Source organism: Labeo rohita, chromosome 16 (genome assembly GCF_022985175.1).
Source record: "Labeo rohita strain BAU-BD-2019 chromosome 16, IGBB_LRoh.1.0, whole genome shotgun sequence".
Lineage (NCBI taxonomy): Eukaryota > Metazoa > Chordata > Actinopteri > Cypriniformes > Cyprinidae > Labeo > Labeo rohita.
The window spans coordinates 23,184,579-23,198,443 of record NC_066884.1 but is presented as its reverse complement, the minus strand read 5'-3'; the positions used below and the strand labels follow the sequence as shown (position 1 = coordinate 23,198,443).

At 36.5% G+C, this 13,865-nt stretch overlaps 2 protein-coding genes across 2 annotated transcripts; both read right to left on the bottom strand.

Moving 5' to 3' along the window:
- Positions 1-1,626: 1,626 nt before the first annotated feature.
- On the bottom strand, positions 1,627-3,902 carry aicda (activation-induced cytidine deaminase). The gene is made up of 5 exons (XM_051132007.1): positions 3,870-3,902; positions 2,649-2,814; positions 2,243-2,522; positions 2,028-2,143; positions 1,627-1,850 (listed from the first exon to the last, which is right to left on the bottom strand). The coding sequence occupies exons 1-5, from the start codon at positions 3,887-3,889 to the stop codon at positions 1,800-1,802; spliced, it is 633 nt and encodes a 210-aa protein (XP_050987964.1). The 5' UTR covers positions 3,890-3,902; the 3' UTR covers positions 1,627-1,799.
- A 6,841-nt stretch (positions 3,903-10,743) lies between these two features.
- nat14 (N-acetyltransferase 14 (GCN5-related, putative)) lies at positions 10,744-13,691 on the bottom strand. The gene is made up of 3 exons (XM_051131310.1): positions 13,531-13,691; positions 12,989-13,074; positions 10,744-12,780 (listed from the first exon to the last, which is right to left on the bottom strand). Exons 2-3 carry the CDS (start codon positions 13,067-13,069, stop codon positions 12,019-12,021), a joined length of 843 nt encoding a protein of 280 aa, XP_050987267.1. The 5' UTR covers positions 13,070-13,074; positions 13,531-13,691; the 3' UTR covers positions 10,744-12,018.
- Positions 13,692-13,865: the final 174 nt, after the last annotated feature.

The window sequence follows — 13,865 nt, the reverse complement described above, 5'->3', positions numbered from 1 at the left end:
CAAACAAATATGAACAGGAGAGATATGCGGGGTAAGTTGTTGAGTTTGTGCTTTTTCCTGGTTATGTTTATCTTCTAATAAGTTTATACGCTAATAAACGTCATATCTGCGGGGGGGAAAACACTTACCTACGCAAGCGGATAGACCAGTCATGTTACATGAAAGCAGCCTATGCACTGTCCACTCACTGTCCGGAAACAAGAAATGTTAATAAACAGTAGAAAGAGTGGGCAGATTTGCATAAACATTTTGCACTTCCTGAGTCCCCCGCGCTGAACATAAAAGGCTCAACAATACACATGATGTATATGCTGTGTAAACAACTGCTGTATGTACGAATTTCACAACTAATACTTACTTTACCCAGTTTGGTAAAATTAGGATGCTAGGATGGGGCTTCACTCATCAACGTCCTGGCCAAGGTCCTCTTGGTGGGTGTAACCCTGTTACAAATGACTAAATAGTACCATATTAATGTATTTACATATAGTTTATAATACTTACATTGCAAATACCTTCCTAAAGTTATATAACTTGCAGATTACATTTTATTTTACTTTGTTTTGAAATATTTTTTAAAGCAATCTCTTATCCTATACGAAAATGTTTTTTTTTTTTTTTTTTTTTTTTGTATTGACTACCATTTGTATAACCACAGTTTTACTACAAATACCGTAGTTTAACTATGGTTAGTGTAGCAAAACCATGGCTAATTTGTAATTACCATGGTTTAACTATAGTAACCATGGTTTTTTGGCTTTATTTGTAGTAAACCATAATTTTCATAAGGGATGCTCAGTAAGGCTGCATTTATTTGTTTTTGTTTATAAATACAGTAATATTTGAAAATGTAATTCATTCCTGTGATGGCAAAGCTGAATTTTCTGTCATTTTCTGTCATTACTCTTCAGTTTCAGTGACATGATCTTTTAGAAATCATTATAATATGCTGATTTAGTGTTAATTATTATTTTTTTTAATTATTATCTGTTAAAAAAATGTTTTATATATATTTTTGTGGAGAACAACATTTATTTATTTAAATAGAAATCTTTTGTAGCATTATAAATGTCTGTACTGTTGCTTTTGATCAGTTTAATGCATTCTTGCTAAATAAAAAAAACAAATTCCTTTAAAAAAATATGAATTTCTTTCTTACTGACCCCAAACTTTTAAACTATAGTGTGTACACTTCCAGTTTTTGATTTTTAATTTTTTAAAGTTTTTAAGATTTTTAATGTTACTGTTTTCACCATCCTCATAATAATACATTTTTTTGAGCAGCAAGTCAAAAATATTAGAATGATTTCTGAAGGATCATGTGACTGATGATGCTAAAAATTCAGCTTTGAAATCACAGGAATAAATTACATTTTAAAATATATTCAAACAGTTGTTTTACATAGTAAAAAATATTTAAATTTGTTTACTGTTCTGCTGTACTTTGGATCAAACAAATGCAGGCTTGGTGAGCAGAAGAGACTTCTTAAAACATTAAAAATCTTACTGTTCAATAACTTTTGACTGGCAGTGTATGTCTTCCTAGGCCAGTTAAAGCTACGAATCATACTGGTTTAACCCAGACAGAAAAACACTTTGAAAATATTCATGTCAAATAACAGCTTTTATTTTGACATCCAACATAATCATATTAATGCTACACACAATACAGTACATGATAAGAATTAGGTCAGATTCAAGTCAAAGGATTCAAGTCTCAGGTCGTACAGCACCATTTCTCTTCATCCCATTAAGTACATTTCTCAGTGTTCATTGATTTGCGAATCTCATATTTGTGATCATAGGCCGAGGAGAGCAAACCCGTCCCTCAGATCCTCAGTATCGCAGGGCTACAGTGAAAAAGAAGAGAAGTCATTTAGCTCTGACAAATATGCTATGACCTTTGACCTCTTTAAAATGTTTACATTTATACTGCATGTGGATTACTACCACAAATGCTACTAAAGTATTCATAATATTCTTGTAATAGCAGAAAGGTTATATTAAAATTGTGGTAAATTTGCAACCTGCAGGATCCGATTGAGTTTTCGAACAAGTCGGACAGAGTTTTGATGAAGGCCATCCCAGGCCTTAAAACTCTTCTCCTTCCGTGCAACAAATGTTTGCCAGCAGTAGAAATAGTCTAGAAACAAAACCGAATCTAATAAATTACAAGCACGATGCAATCTGCCACATTATGTCACAATAATGTTAACCACACACCCATTTCCTCCTTATTTACCTTTATAAGTCATCACAGAGATCTGCACTCCTGCCCTCTTCAGGTGTCGCAGTCCTTCCCTTTCCACGCTGTCCTCTTCATCACAAAAGTAAAGGCGTGACACAAAGATTCTGAGACGGAGATTGGGCGTCTGCGACAGGAAGTGGGCAAGCTGTTGAGCGCATTTAGAGCAGGGCGACCAGGAGCAGAACCAGGTCACTGCGTAACACATTCTCGCACCGTCCACATTGGAACCCCACAGCCCCGGACACAACGCACCCAAGTGACGCAAGAAGAGCAGCTTTAGACAAAACAGGAGAAAAAGTTACAGATGGAGAAACAATGAGTAAGAGGAAAGGTTTTTTTGGCTCTATAATAATAGCATTATGTTTCATCTTTTGACATTATCAGTTCATCTTTCCCTCACCTCTACGTGGCAGCCGGAACGATTACGCAGGTGTCCGAAATCAAAAGAGAGGGAATCAGGGCCGGTGCGTCTCTTCACTACAAAACAAAGGTGCGTCTCGTTTCTCCCTCGGGCCCAGCGCACGTTCTTATAATGGAAGATAAATTTCCTCTGGGTCATGAGCACACTATATCAAAATATGACACTCTGTTACTAATTGTATACATTTGTCATTAATTTTTTGTATAGTGAAAGAGACCAAAATACTGTTTTAGAATAGTATTTTTGTAGAACATTGATAAAAAACAACTTCTGTATTTTAATATTGTGCATATAAATTAATTTTTAGTTTGTTTCAAATTAAACAAATGCAACTTTTAAATATATTAAACTATATTTTAATTCAAAATATGATCACACTTTATATTAGGTGGCTTTAACTACTATGTACTTACATCAAAACAATAAGTACAATGTACTTTTTGTTGTCATATTGTATTGCAAAACACTTTTGCTTCTATTAAGGTGGGATACGGGTAAGGTTTAAGACAGGTTTGGTGGTATGGGTGAGTTTAAGGGTGGGTTAAGGTGTAAGGGTCAACACTGTAATTATAAATGTAATTACAGAAATTAATTACATACAGGTATTTTTAAAAATATAAGTACAATGTGAAAACATGTATGTACACAATAAGTGCATTGCACCAAATGATTAATTGAAATGTAAGTACATAGTAGTTAAGGCCATCTAATATAAAGTAGGACCCAAAATATTGTTTGATTTAATTTAAATATTTCGCTTCTCAATCTCAGCTTTTGAATAATTCAGAAACTGAATTATGCGCCTATAGCATTTTGCAATGACCGCATTGTTTAGCACGACCGCGGCACCTGCAGCTGTCAGTGGTCGGTTGAGTTGAGACTTCAGTTAAGTTCTTAACCATGTGCGTTTAAATATAGACTCATAGTAACGTGCATCAAATCAATCCCACAATCACTCACAGACTAATATCTATCAGTTTCAGTCTACACCTTCTGAAACTGGAGAAAATCTATAAACATGTCAATGCACTTGCACTTCTTAAACTGAATGACATCAAAGCATTAATTTATTTCTTAATTAATAAAGCTCTAATAAATATCATTATCAATTCTAATGAATATACAGTTGATTTTGCCTACACAGACTAAAAAAGAAAATCCCCCTTGTCTCTCACTATCACTTGTTTTGTTTTCACTTACCTGTCCAGCTTGCTGATCATTCCGAAAGTCGAAACTTGCTAACTCATTTAGTCAAGCGAAAGTCAGTGAGAGTTTAAAAATGGGTTGAGGAAGAGGGAGGTATAGAAAATCTATGACATGCACATATAGCTGTAAGAAAGAGGGTCCCTGATTGGGTGAAAACAGTTTTCAAACCTGTTTGGGAGGGCTGAGGTGCATTTAAACAGCGACACAGCTCAATAACCTGTGCATGTGATATTTAAAGAGATATGTAAAAGAGCAAGTCTTTGTTGCACAAACAAAAGCCAGTGTAAATCATGATAATCCGGCAGACATTGTAGATTGTGAATTGGATGGCATAATGGATGCATGCATTTATCAGATTTTTAAACTGTGTATCACTTTTCCAAGTTTATACAATAGCACTTGACCTTGCCCTAACCGCATATTACTCTCTTAAGCGTTTGACGTGCTTTCTAACCTTTTTGCTCCAGAATGTGCGTCAGAAATTGCTGCCAACAGCATAACCAAAGCCAGTTGGAAATTTCCAGATCTCTTGCACCCAGTCAGGGAAGCCTCCGTTTCATTTTTCCCACACACTTCCAAAAAACAACCCAAACACTCCCATATACCTTCTTTCTCTTGCTCAGATTTTCTCCATCCGCACCCTTTCCACTTGTTTAGTTTTTCCCACAGGAAATAAAAACGGGGTGAAAGCCTTGTTTTACTACAGGAGGTCAACACAATCCCTGGAGACACCTTCCCAGAGGCTTTTTTCCAAAATGCCACTTAACCCTCACAAAAGCATGCACACCAACGCACAGGTACCAAGAAGGACGGGCGAATCCGCCCGGTTTAGGATCTACATCACGCTTGTTAATTTGCTGCTGTCTGCAGCTGTCTTTGGCTGTTTCCTGGTGACTTTAAAGTTGGCATCCTGTGTGTTTGTCTGTCTCCAGTCACTCGACTTCACCCTCTCATGCACTCTGCGGCCAGGGAAATCACCGCTCCCCAATGAGCTCCCTCTCAAGTGTATGTGTGTGTATGTCTGAATTCGAACATCTGGAAGAGATCTGTCTGCTCCCATGATTTACCTTCCGACCACAAGTCTTTCTGAGGTCTTACCACAATGCACTATGTGTGTATTACATGGGAAAACAGAGAAAAGAATATATTGTAGGTCCTGCTCCCGTTAAAGCTGATTCTCATGATTTTTTTTTTTTTTACTGCTAATGATTTGTTTTGATGTGTGTTATCAAGAAAAAGACTACACTTTTAAGACAAATATAAATATTATGATATACACGCTTGATACTAATTATTATTTGACAAAAGAATTTAATTCTGTCATCATTTACTCACCCTCATGTTGCTCCAAACATGTATAACTTTCTTCTGTGGAGCACAAAAGAAGATATTTTGAAGAATGTCTTAAGGCCTGTTCACACCAGGACGATAAAGACATAGTTCTAAAAATCGTCTTAGTAATCGTCTTACAAGCATCGCTTAGAATACACAGACTTCCGTTGGTGACGCTAATATGGTTAAGTTTATCGTTATCTTTATAGTTATCGTTCTTAGTGTGAACAGAATTTTACACGTGTCCTAACTACACGTGATGCGACACCGCGATATGCAATAAAAGGTATCTTTTCCATGTTAATTGGAGTTTTTGTCCTGCTACGTTAACACTAGTGTGTTTTCGTTTTAAAATTCACAACTTTTGCTACGGTTACGCCTGATGTTTACACTACTCTGGCGTTTTTGACCTTCGAAAACTTAGACTCGAAAACGCTGCAGACTCCGTTTTAGTTTGAATACTCTGGGGTTGCGTTTCAGTGTAAACAGAGCCAAAACAGAGACTTTTGAAAACAATGGCATGGCTGCCCACATTCACTCTTCGTATCCTTGACAGCTCATTTGTTTCGTCTCATTTCGAAGGATCATTTAAGAAAAGTAACCATTACAGTGGTTACATTAAAGAAATTACAGTGTTTTTACACCCCAAGGAATAACAGTAAATTTTACTACAGTTACTTATCATAAATAAAACATTCTTGATGATGTATTCCCCCTGAATGGTCACGCGTTTACGGTTGTGTAGTGTAGACGGAGATCGTTTTTGAAACGCAGTGAAAACGCCAGTAAAGATGAGGATCGTTTCCGTTTTGAAATGGCATTTTGATGTTTGATTCTGTCGTGTTGCGTCCAGTGTGGACAGCCAAATTGTTTGTCGCGTCGCGTGTAGTGTACCTAAAGCTGTGTTCACACTAGCAGCGACTTCTGTCGATGCATGTCGCTAGTGGCTGGCGACGAGGTTGCTAGTGGGCGTTCTCACTACTGGTTACCTTGACAGCGAATCAGGTTTCTTGCCGCTAAATACAGACATTTTGGAGGCAAAAGACTAAATATAATATAAATATAAATTACATCTGTACATACAAACAAAAACGAATGAGAAGCAGATCCTACTTTTTTCCACTGAGTATGTTTATCTATGGCTGAAGCCCCGTTCAAGCCCCGTTCACACTACAAGCGACACGCAGCGACAAGGCGACACGATCCCATTCATTTCAATGGAGAGCTGGTGAATTCCGGCGACAAGTGCGACATTGAGCTACAGCGACCGTTGGCGACCGGATGGGGCGTGTCCAGCGACGTGACAAAGTTCAGAATCCCTCAACTTTATGCAAATGAAGAGCGACTTTCGGGAGCGACAGCCAATAGGAAAGAAGACGGTAGAGCTCATGTGATCGTTCTCCTCTCTCAGCCATAGATAAACATACTCAAAGAAAAAAAGTAGGCTCTGCTTCTCATTCGTTTTTGTTTGTATGTACAGATTTAATTATATTTATATTATATTTAGTCTTTTGCCTCCAAAATGTTTGTATTTAGCGGCAAGAAACCTGATTCGCTGCCAAGGCAACCAGTAGTGACAACGCCCGCTAGCAACCTCGTCGCCAGCCCCGACAGAAGTCGCTGCTAGTGTAAACGCACTACACGCGACGCGAGTTTTTGTCCGAACTATGCAGCCGTGACGGCGACACGGGAAGTTTCTAGAAACGGTTTCTATTTCTGCTACGTCGTGGCTGGAACGACAACATACAAACTATGCCAATGATAATCTCAGGTACAGATTATGAGCTTTATTCAATGTTAAAAGTGTCTAATATGAGTTTGAATATCATATTGTGTGACATTTATAGCCACAACTGGCTAGTACATGTAAACATGTACCTTAAAACTGTGAGTGCGAACCAAGTGTTTTTCATGACAGTGATGGTATCAGTCACTCACTATGTACTTTTAACAATGTTAGCAAGGTTTAACATTTATTAATTAGATTATAAACTTGCAGTGCGCTTCCGCACCTCTAAATGGCTGTGCTTTTTGTCCATACTATGAAAGTCAGTGGGGTCCAATATTGTTTATGACCATACACTCCTAAAAATAAAGGCTCCAAAAGGGAACGAAGGTTACAACAGGTTCTCCAAAGAACTTTGGAAAGGTTTCATGAATGTTAAAGGTTCTTGAAACCATAGATCTCGATAAAGAATCTTTGTTTTTAGGAATGTATTGACTTTAATTGTACAGACAAAAACAGTTCTTCAAAATATCTTCTTTTGTGTTCTGCAGAAGAAAGAGCATCATGAGGGTGAGTAAATGGTGACAGAACGTTTAACATTTGGTTCTCACAGGTGACCCATAGCCCACTTTCCTGTTTCTCGCTTCGGGTGGGCAATGAAGACCACCATATTGTGTCAAGGGGCACAACAAATGAATCGAATCTTGGCCGGAAACGCCAAGTCATATTTTCCGAAGCACACCCACCTACACACGCAAACACACACACAGAAGCCCATCGTGCAGACAAAATCAACCACAACTCCAAACACACTTACTTTCCAGAGTCATGAACTCACATCTGTTTCCTGGCGACAATAATAGTTACACATCGGTTAGGGGTATATAGTAGCAGGTGTTCAATTGCCTGAGCAGCTCTGTGCATTACAACAAAAGCTCCTCCACAACAAACCCGCCACTATGACTTGCAAAAGCTACCAAAAGGAAAGATGAAGTAATTGTGCTCATTAGTTGACTAACACAATTGCAGCCTTTGAAAACTTGGTGGCTGGTACTAAAACAGGGTTTTACATTAGAGTTGTGCATGTGAATGACAAAGACACGACACCATCTGAAGAAAAAAAAGGGTCATGGGTTCTCCTCGTAGTGGATTCATTTATAGATCTAAATGTGAGTACACCGAAGAGGTCTGATAAATTGTAGAAAGTTCCAGGTAGCAGTTCAAATCATCCTGAAACTATATTTAAACCTAGAAATGCATAATACTCAGAGGACAGTAATATCAAAATCAGCTAAATGAGTACAACAGGCCTAGCATGTCTATTGCCATAAGCTGTTTAGTTATATCAGTAATCTCTTTTGCTTTAATAGGTGAAAGTCCCAGATTGTAGAAATGCCCTAGTGAAAAAGAAGTGCACTTAATTGTATTGAATGTGCACTTGTAATATACTTCAAATGTTAAAAGCATATTTAAGAAAAAAAAAAAACTTAAAAATGCTATAAATATTTTGAAAATAGTAGTACTGTCAACTGATTAATCGCATCCGAATATTTGTATATATTTATTATGTGTATATTTATTATGTATATATAAACACACACACATATAGCATATGTTTTGAAAATATTTACATTTTTCCATGTACATATTTATATTCACGCAATTGATATTACATATAAAAATTTTTAACATATAACAATATGTTTTTTAAATATATACATGCATGTGTGTGTATTTATATATAGATAATTAACATACACAGCACACACACTTTATGTAAACAAAACTTTTATTTTGGATGCGATTAATCGCAATTAATCAGTTGACAGCACTAGAAAAAAATGTAATTTAAGAATAAAGAGAGTATACTTTCATGAACTTTCATGCACTTTTAAAATACTGAATCAAAAGTTTTACCTAAAAGTACATTTCCATTGGTTGTTTTAAAAATCTTGAATAAGTGCATTTATTTCGATGTACTGACTAACATACTAAAGCACATGTAAAGTACTTAACTGTAGTGTATTTGATATTAAATTTAAAGTTAATATATTTTAAACATACTATATTGCAATTTCAGTATTTATGAAATTACATATGAAATGCACCTAAAGGGAGAGTTAACGCAAAAATATAAATACTGTCATCAATTTTGTACTCACCCTTCACTTCCAAACCTGTGTAAGTTTCTTTCTTCTGTTGAAAACAAAAGAAAACATTTTGAAGAATGTTGGCAAACAGACAGTTGACGGTAGCCATTGACTTCCTTAGTATTTATTTTTCATACTGTGAAAGTTAATGGCTATCTTCAGCATTCTTCAGAATGTAAATGATGAAAGGATTTTCATTTTTAATTGGGTCTAAAAGCCATCTAAAGTTCAGCTGATTGCATTTAATATTAATTTAAACTATAATGCATTACCATTAAATTGCAATTAAAATGCAATCAAGTGCATTCAGTTTGCACTTCAGTATATTCTTTTAAAGTGTATTCTTAACAAGTATTTTTAAATTGTTCTCTTTCACAAGAGTGTGGTTTCTAAACAATAGTTACTTTTTTGGGTAAGTTAGCAGCGAAAGCTTTAAACATGACGATGCAGCTTTCTGTTGCAGGTGAGCATTAACCCAACCACACTGTGAACTGTATAAACATCCGGTGGTGAATGACAGGCTTAGGTGCTGTTGGGTAGTAGTGTGAGTGGTTAAGGTATAGCTGGTGTTTTAAGCTAACCACAGAGCATGAGCATGAGCTCTTAGTTTCAAATATACTCAGTGTCACTAAACTGTATCCACCCACACACACATTTAGAGTAGTGTGCGGGAATTAACTGTACTTGCAGTGCATTTTGCAGCAAAATTTAAAGCAAACAGGCTGGATATGAGAGATTGAACTCAATTTGAAATAAGTTTATATAGTGTTGTTCCTAGGTTTGCTTCTAGTAAAATCTATCAGACTATTTCAGTGCAGCAAAACCACAGACACATTGGTAGAGAAAGATCAGTGAAGCAGAAAAAGAGATAACCATGCCTAGTACAAAAACATTCATTTGTACAGTTGGAACTTAAGACGTTTTAGCAGAATTGAATGGCATGAGAAACTTGGAGGGCAAAACTTTTATTTATACATTAAAAAAGCTCATTCATCAGTCAAGGAAAACGTACAAAAGGTTTTCACAAAAACCCTCAAATTCACTCATAAATACAACAATAAATAAATAAGGTAAATAAATGAGGTAAACATATGTATCACTATCTTTGTCCATTTTTCTTTAAAAAAACAAAAAAACAATCCATGCTATGAACAATAAGTCAGCTGACTGATTGTCCTTTCAGGTTAAAGCTAAACTAATACCTTCATGGCTCAGGCTTTGAAACCCCGAGATGATTTCTTATGGTTCAAAAACATTAAAATGCTCTTATGCAACAATAGAAATAATTCATATAAGATCATACATACAGTGGCAAACCAGAATGGTTGTCTGTGGTGTCAGTGATTCACTGGGACGATGTGAAAAAGAACTAATCTATTTATAAATCTCAAATCTAAGCTTTTATAAAGGAATATTCCAGGTTCAAGATGAGTTAAGCTCAATTAACAGCATATAATGTAGATTACCACAAAAAACATGGGATGAGTTGAAATGTCTTTTAAGTCGGCATTACATGATCCATTTTCTAAATGTATGTTATTGATTAGGGCTGCAACAAACAATTATTTTGATAATCAATGAATCTATTACCAGAACGATTAATCGACTAATCGTCAATTACTGTATTTCACTGCTTAATCAGTGACTTTGATTATTCAGCTTTTGCAATTAGCCCGGAATATTAGGTTATATATATTCTAACAAATTAATAAAGGTAATCTATTCAGCTTTTAGAAATGTGATTACACACTGTAAAAAAGCAATTTGTTGAGTCAACTTAAAATAATTTGTAACCTGGCTGCCTTAAGATTTTAAGTTCAGTCAACTCAAAAAAGTTTATTCAACTTGAAATGTTAAATTATACTGTGACAACTTAGATATTTGAGTTGAATCAACTTAAAATTTTAAGGCAGCTGGGTTACTTACCCATCTGTTAAGTTTAGCAAACAAATATCTAAGTTGTTACTTAGTACAACTTAACATTTCAAGTTGACTAAACTTATTTGAGTTGACTGAACTGAATTCAATTTTAAGGTAGCAGTGTAATAAATTATTTTAAGCTAACTCAACATATTGTGTTTTTTTTAATGTTTTACAGTGCAATTGTTATTCAATTAATAGTAAAAATAAAATAATTAAAGTAAATATATTTGGCACACAAAATGAGATGTCAAACAGAGAAACTCTCATTCACCATTTAATTAGCTACATTAAAAAAAACAACAACTCAATGACAGATCATTCTGCCTAACATCTCCTTTTGTAAGTCAAATGGATAAGAAACAAAATAAAGGTTTTTTTTTTTTTGATAAACTACTTTATTCACAACATAATCTCTCTTAAAATAAGGAAAGGAAAGGACGTGACATGGTGACCCATACTCGGAATTTGTGCTCTGCGTTTAACCCTGTTTTGATTATGATAATCAAAACAGTCCTGAACTAGTTCTTACTAGACTATGAGATCAAACGACTACTCAACACAAAAAAATTTGTTGACAAATTATTTTCTACGTTGACGCTAATGTTGACTAATTGTTTCAGCCTTATTAATGATCTAATCGTGAAATAATCCTACCTCAAATAGAACTAACAAGTCTCCTACACTTTTTTGTTTTCAATCTGTTAAAACGCATTAAAAAGTATTCTCGTAACTCTGTGAACTTACGGTTGAACCACTGATGTCACACAGACTATTTAATGATGTCCTTATTACCTTTCTGGCTCTTCAACGTGGTAATCTTAATTTGTGTTCTGAAGATGAACAAAGGTCTTACAGGTTTGGAACGACATGAGGGTGAGTAATTAATAACAGAATTTTCATTTTTGGGTGAACTATCCTTTTAAGCTTAATGTGTATTGAACCCAGAATATTCCTTAAATGATATGTTGCCTTCTCTAGCAAATAAAGCCTTTTGTTCCTGTTTCAGTGTGACTTATAGATCCTTAACAAACACTTTAGTTAAAGGGAAACCCAACCAACCCTTCTCCGGCTCTTCATAATCATCCTCCTCCTCTTCCTCTCCCATAGTCCCTGCAGTCTCGCCCTGCAGACGATAACCCAGCCTCCTGAAGAAAGCTTCTCCGACTTTGGATGGAAATGGCACATGGGCATAGACCCGCCGTATGCCGCTTTGCTTTGTTCTGGACTCCAGTCCTTGCACCAGCAATCTGCCCAGTCCCTCTCTGCGATACCAACTCTGGACCACCAGCCTGCAGATCCTACAAACACCATCCCGACTCCAACCGTCTCTAGCCACGCATCCTATAATCTCCCCATCAGAGTCCGCCACCCAAACCTCACCAGCAACCTTTGACCTCTGCTTCAGCTCATCCTCATCCACTTGCTCTCTCTCACTCGTCTTGTCTTTCTCCTTTTCTTTGGGTTTTTTACGCCGTCTGGTTTTCTCCAGTTTGGCTTTGCCAGCGTGAGGATTGGGTAGATCTGGCTCGGTGTCTGCATGGTAAGAGCTACCCACGTAGTCCCAGTACGGCCTGCTGGAGCCCAAGATGCCCACCGACCGTGGTATTGTGAGTTTGAGAAAGATGATGAAGATGAAGACAGGAATGACCAAGGCCAAGATAAAAGAGTGCAGCACACAGCGGAGGATGGAAGAAAGGATGGCCAGCATTAGAAGAGCGAGCGGACGAGTCAGAAGGTAAAGAATCAAACGGTTTTCTGTTCCTTCACATCCTTCCTGCAATCAAATATAGAACGAGAGGAGTCCATATAAAGAAAAAAATTCTTCAGTGTTGGTGCGTATATGTACCTCACTGACCTTTCCATGGTGCATAATTATTTCTATCCGCCAAGTTCTTTGATATTGCTATATAACATGATAGCGGCCTGAAATGTGTGTGTACGTATATATTTTATATATAGGCCTTTATGATGTCGAATCGCACCTTGATGAGAGCCTTTACAGCATCAATGTCCTTCTCCTGCATCCTGCGCAGAGATACATCACCAAGATCCAATCTAACCATTTTACCTGAGAGAGACATTATCCAAAAAATAAATAAATGCAAAAATTAAAAAAATAATTACATAAAATACACACATTAATCAACATAAGGAAATTTAAATTCACTCAATTTGATATTATTTTACACTGCAGAGAATGCAGTTGCAAACAAACGTTAAATTCTCTTGAGTACATGCAAATAAGGACAAGTTTAACGTGACAGACTTGTGGTTTATGTACGATTGCCTCATGAGAATGTAATATTACATTGCATCTCAAAAATTTATGAAAAACAACTTCTGGCTTGTCTGCGTCTCTCCGACTGAGCAGCTGTTCAAGAAGCATTTTACAGGTTTATTGTAGCATGCAGTACCGTTAGCTTGCTCCGTCACCACGCTTATTTAATCCCTTATATGGTAAACACCGCCTTCTTTAAAGCTCAATCAATGGCTGAAATGTATAGAGCATGCGTGACCTACTTACCTAATATTCAGAGGCGCCGTGAGTGCTTTAAAAGCAAGGTGATGCAAAAATGCCCTTCTCTCTAGTCGATGTTACTTGCAGTGTTTGAGGGAGTTAGGGATTCAGCGTTGTTCTTCCCGCATGGAATGTAATTTCAACCAATCCTCATCCGGGAATACGACCCTACGCAAACTGCGTAGTCTAGATGCGCACCTAGCGGTCTATAAGCGTTCGACGCTAGAGCGCATGCGTCCTGTATGGATTTGACGCATATATGTGCGCGTCAAATCTATATTTTTTTTAAAAAAACGTATTACATATAGCAGAGCAAAGCGTATCTCTGTCTGTAAATGATT

What these genes read in the sequence shown, in the direction of transcription:
- nat14 (XM_051131310.1), bottom strand. Translation starts at nt 13,069, where the DNA reads ATGGTTAGATTGGATCTTGGTGATGTATCTCTGCGCAGGATGCAGGAG. An exon ending in CTGTAAAGGCTCTCATCAAG is followed by an intron (nt 12,781 to 12,988) that starts GTGCGATTCGAC and finishes ATTTGATTGCAG; the next exon opens with GAAGGATGTGAAGGAACAGA.
- aicda (XM_051132007.1), bottom strand. Translation starts at nt 3,889, where the DNA reads ATGATCAGCAAGCTGGACAG. An exon ending in GTTCCGGCTGCCACGTAGAG is followed by an intron (nt 2,523 to 2,648) that starts GTGAGGGAAAGA and finishes TTTTGTCTAAAG; the next exon opens with CTGCTCTTCTTGCGTCACTT. An exon ending in AACTCAATCGGATCCTGCAG is followed by an intron (nt 1,851 to 2,027) that starts GTTGCAAATTTA and finishes TTTTCACTGTAG; the next exon opens with CCCTGCGATACTGAGGATCT.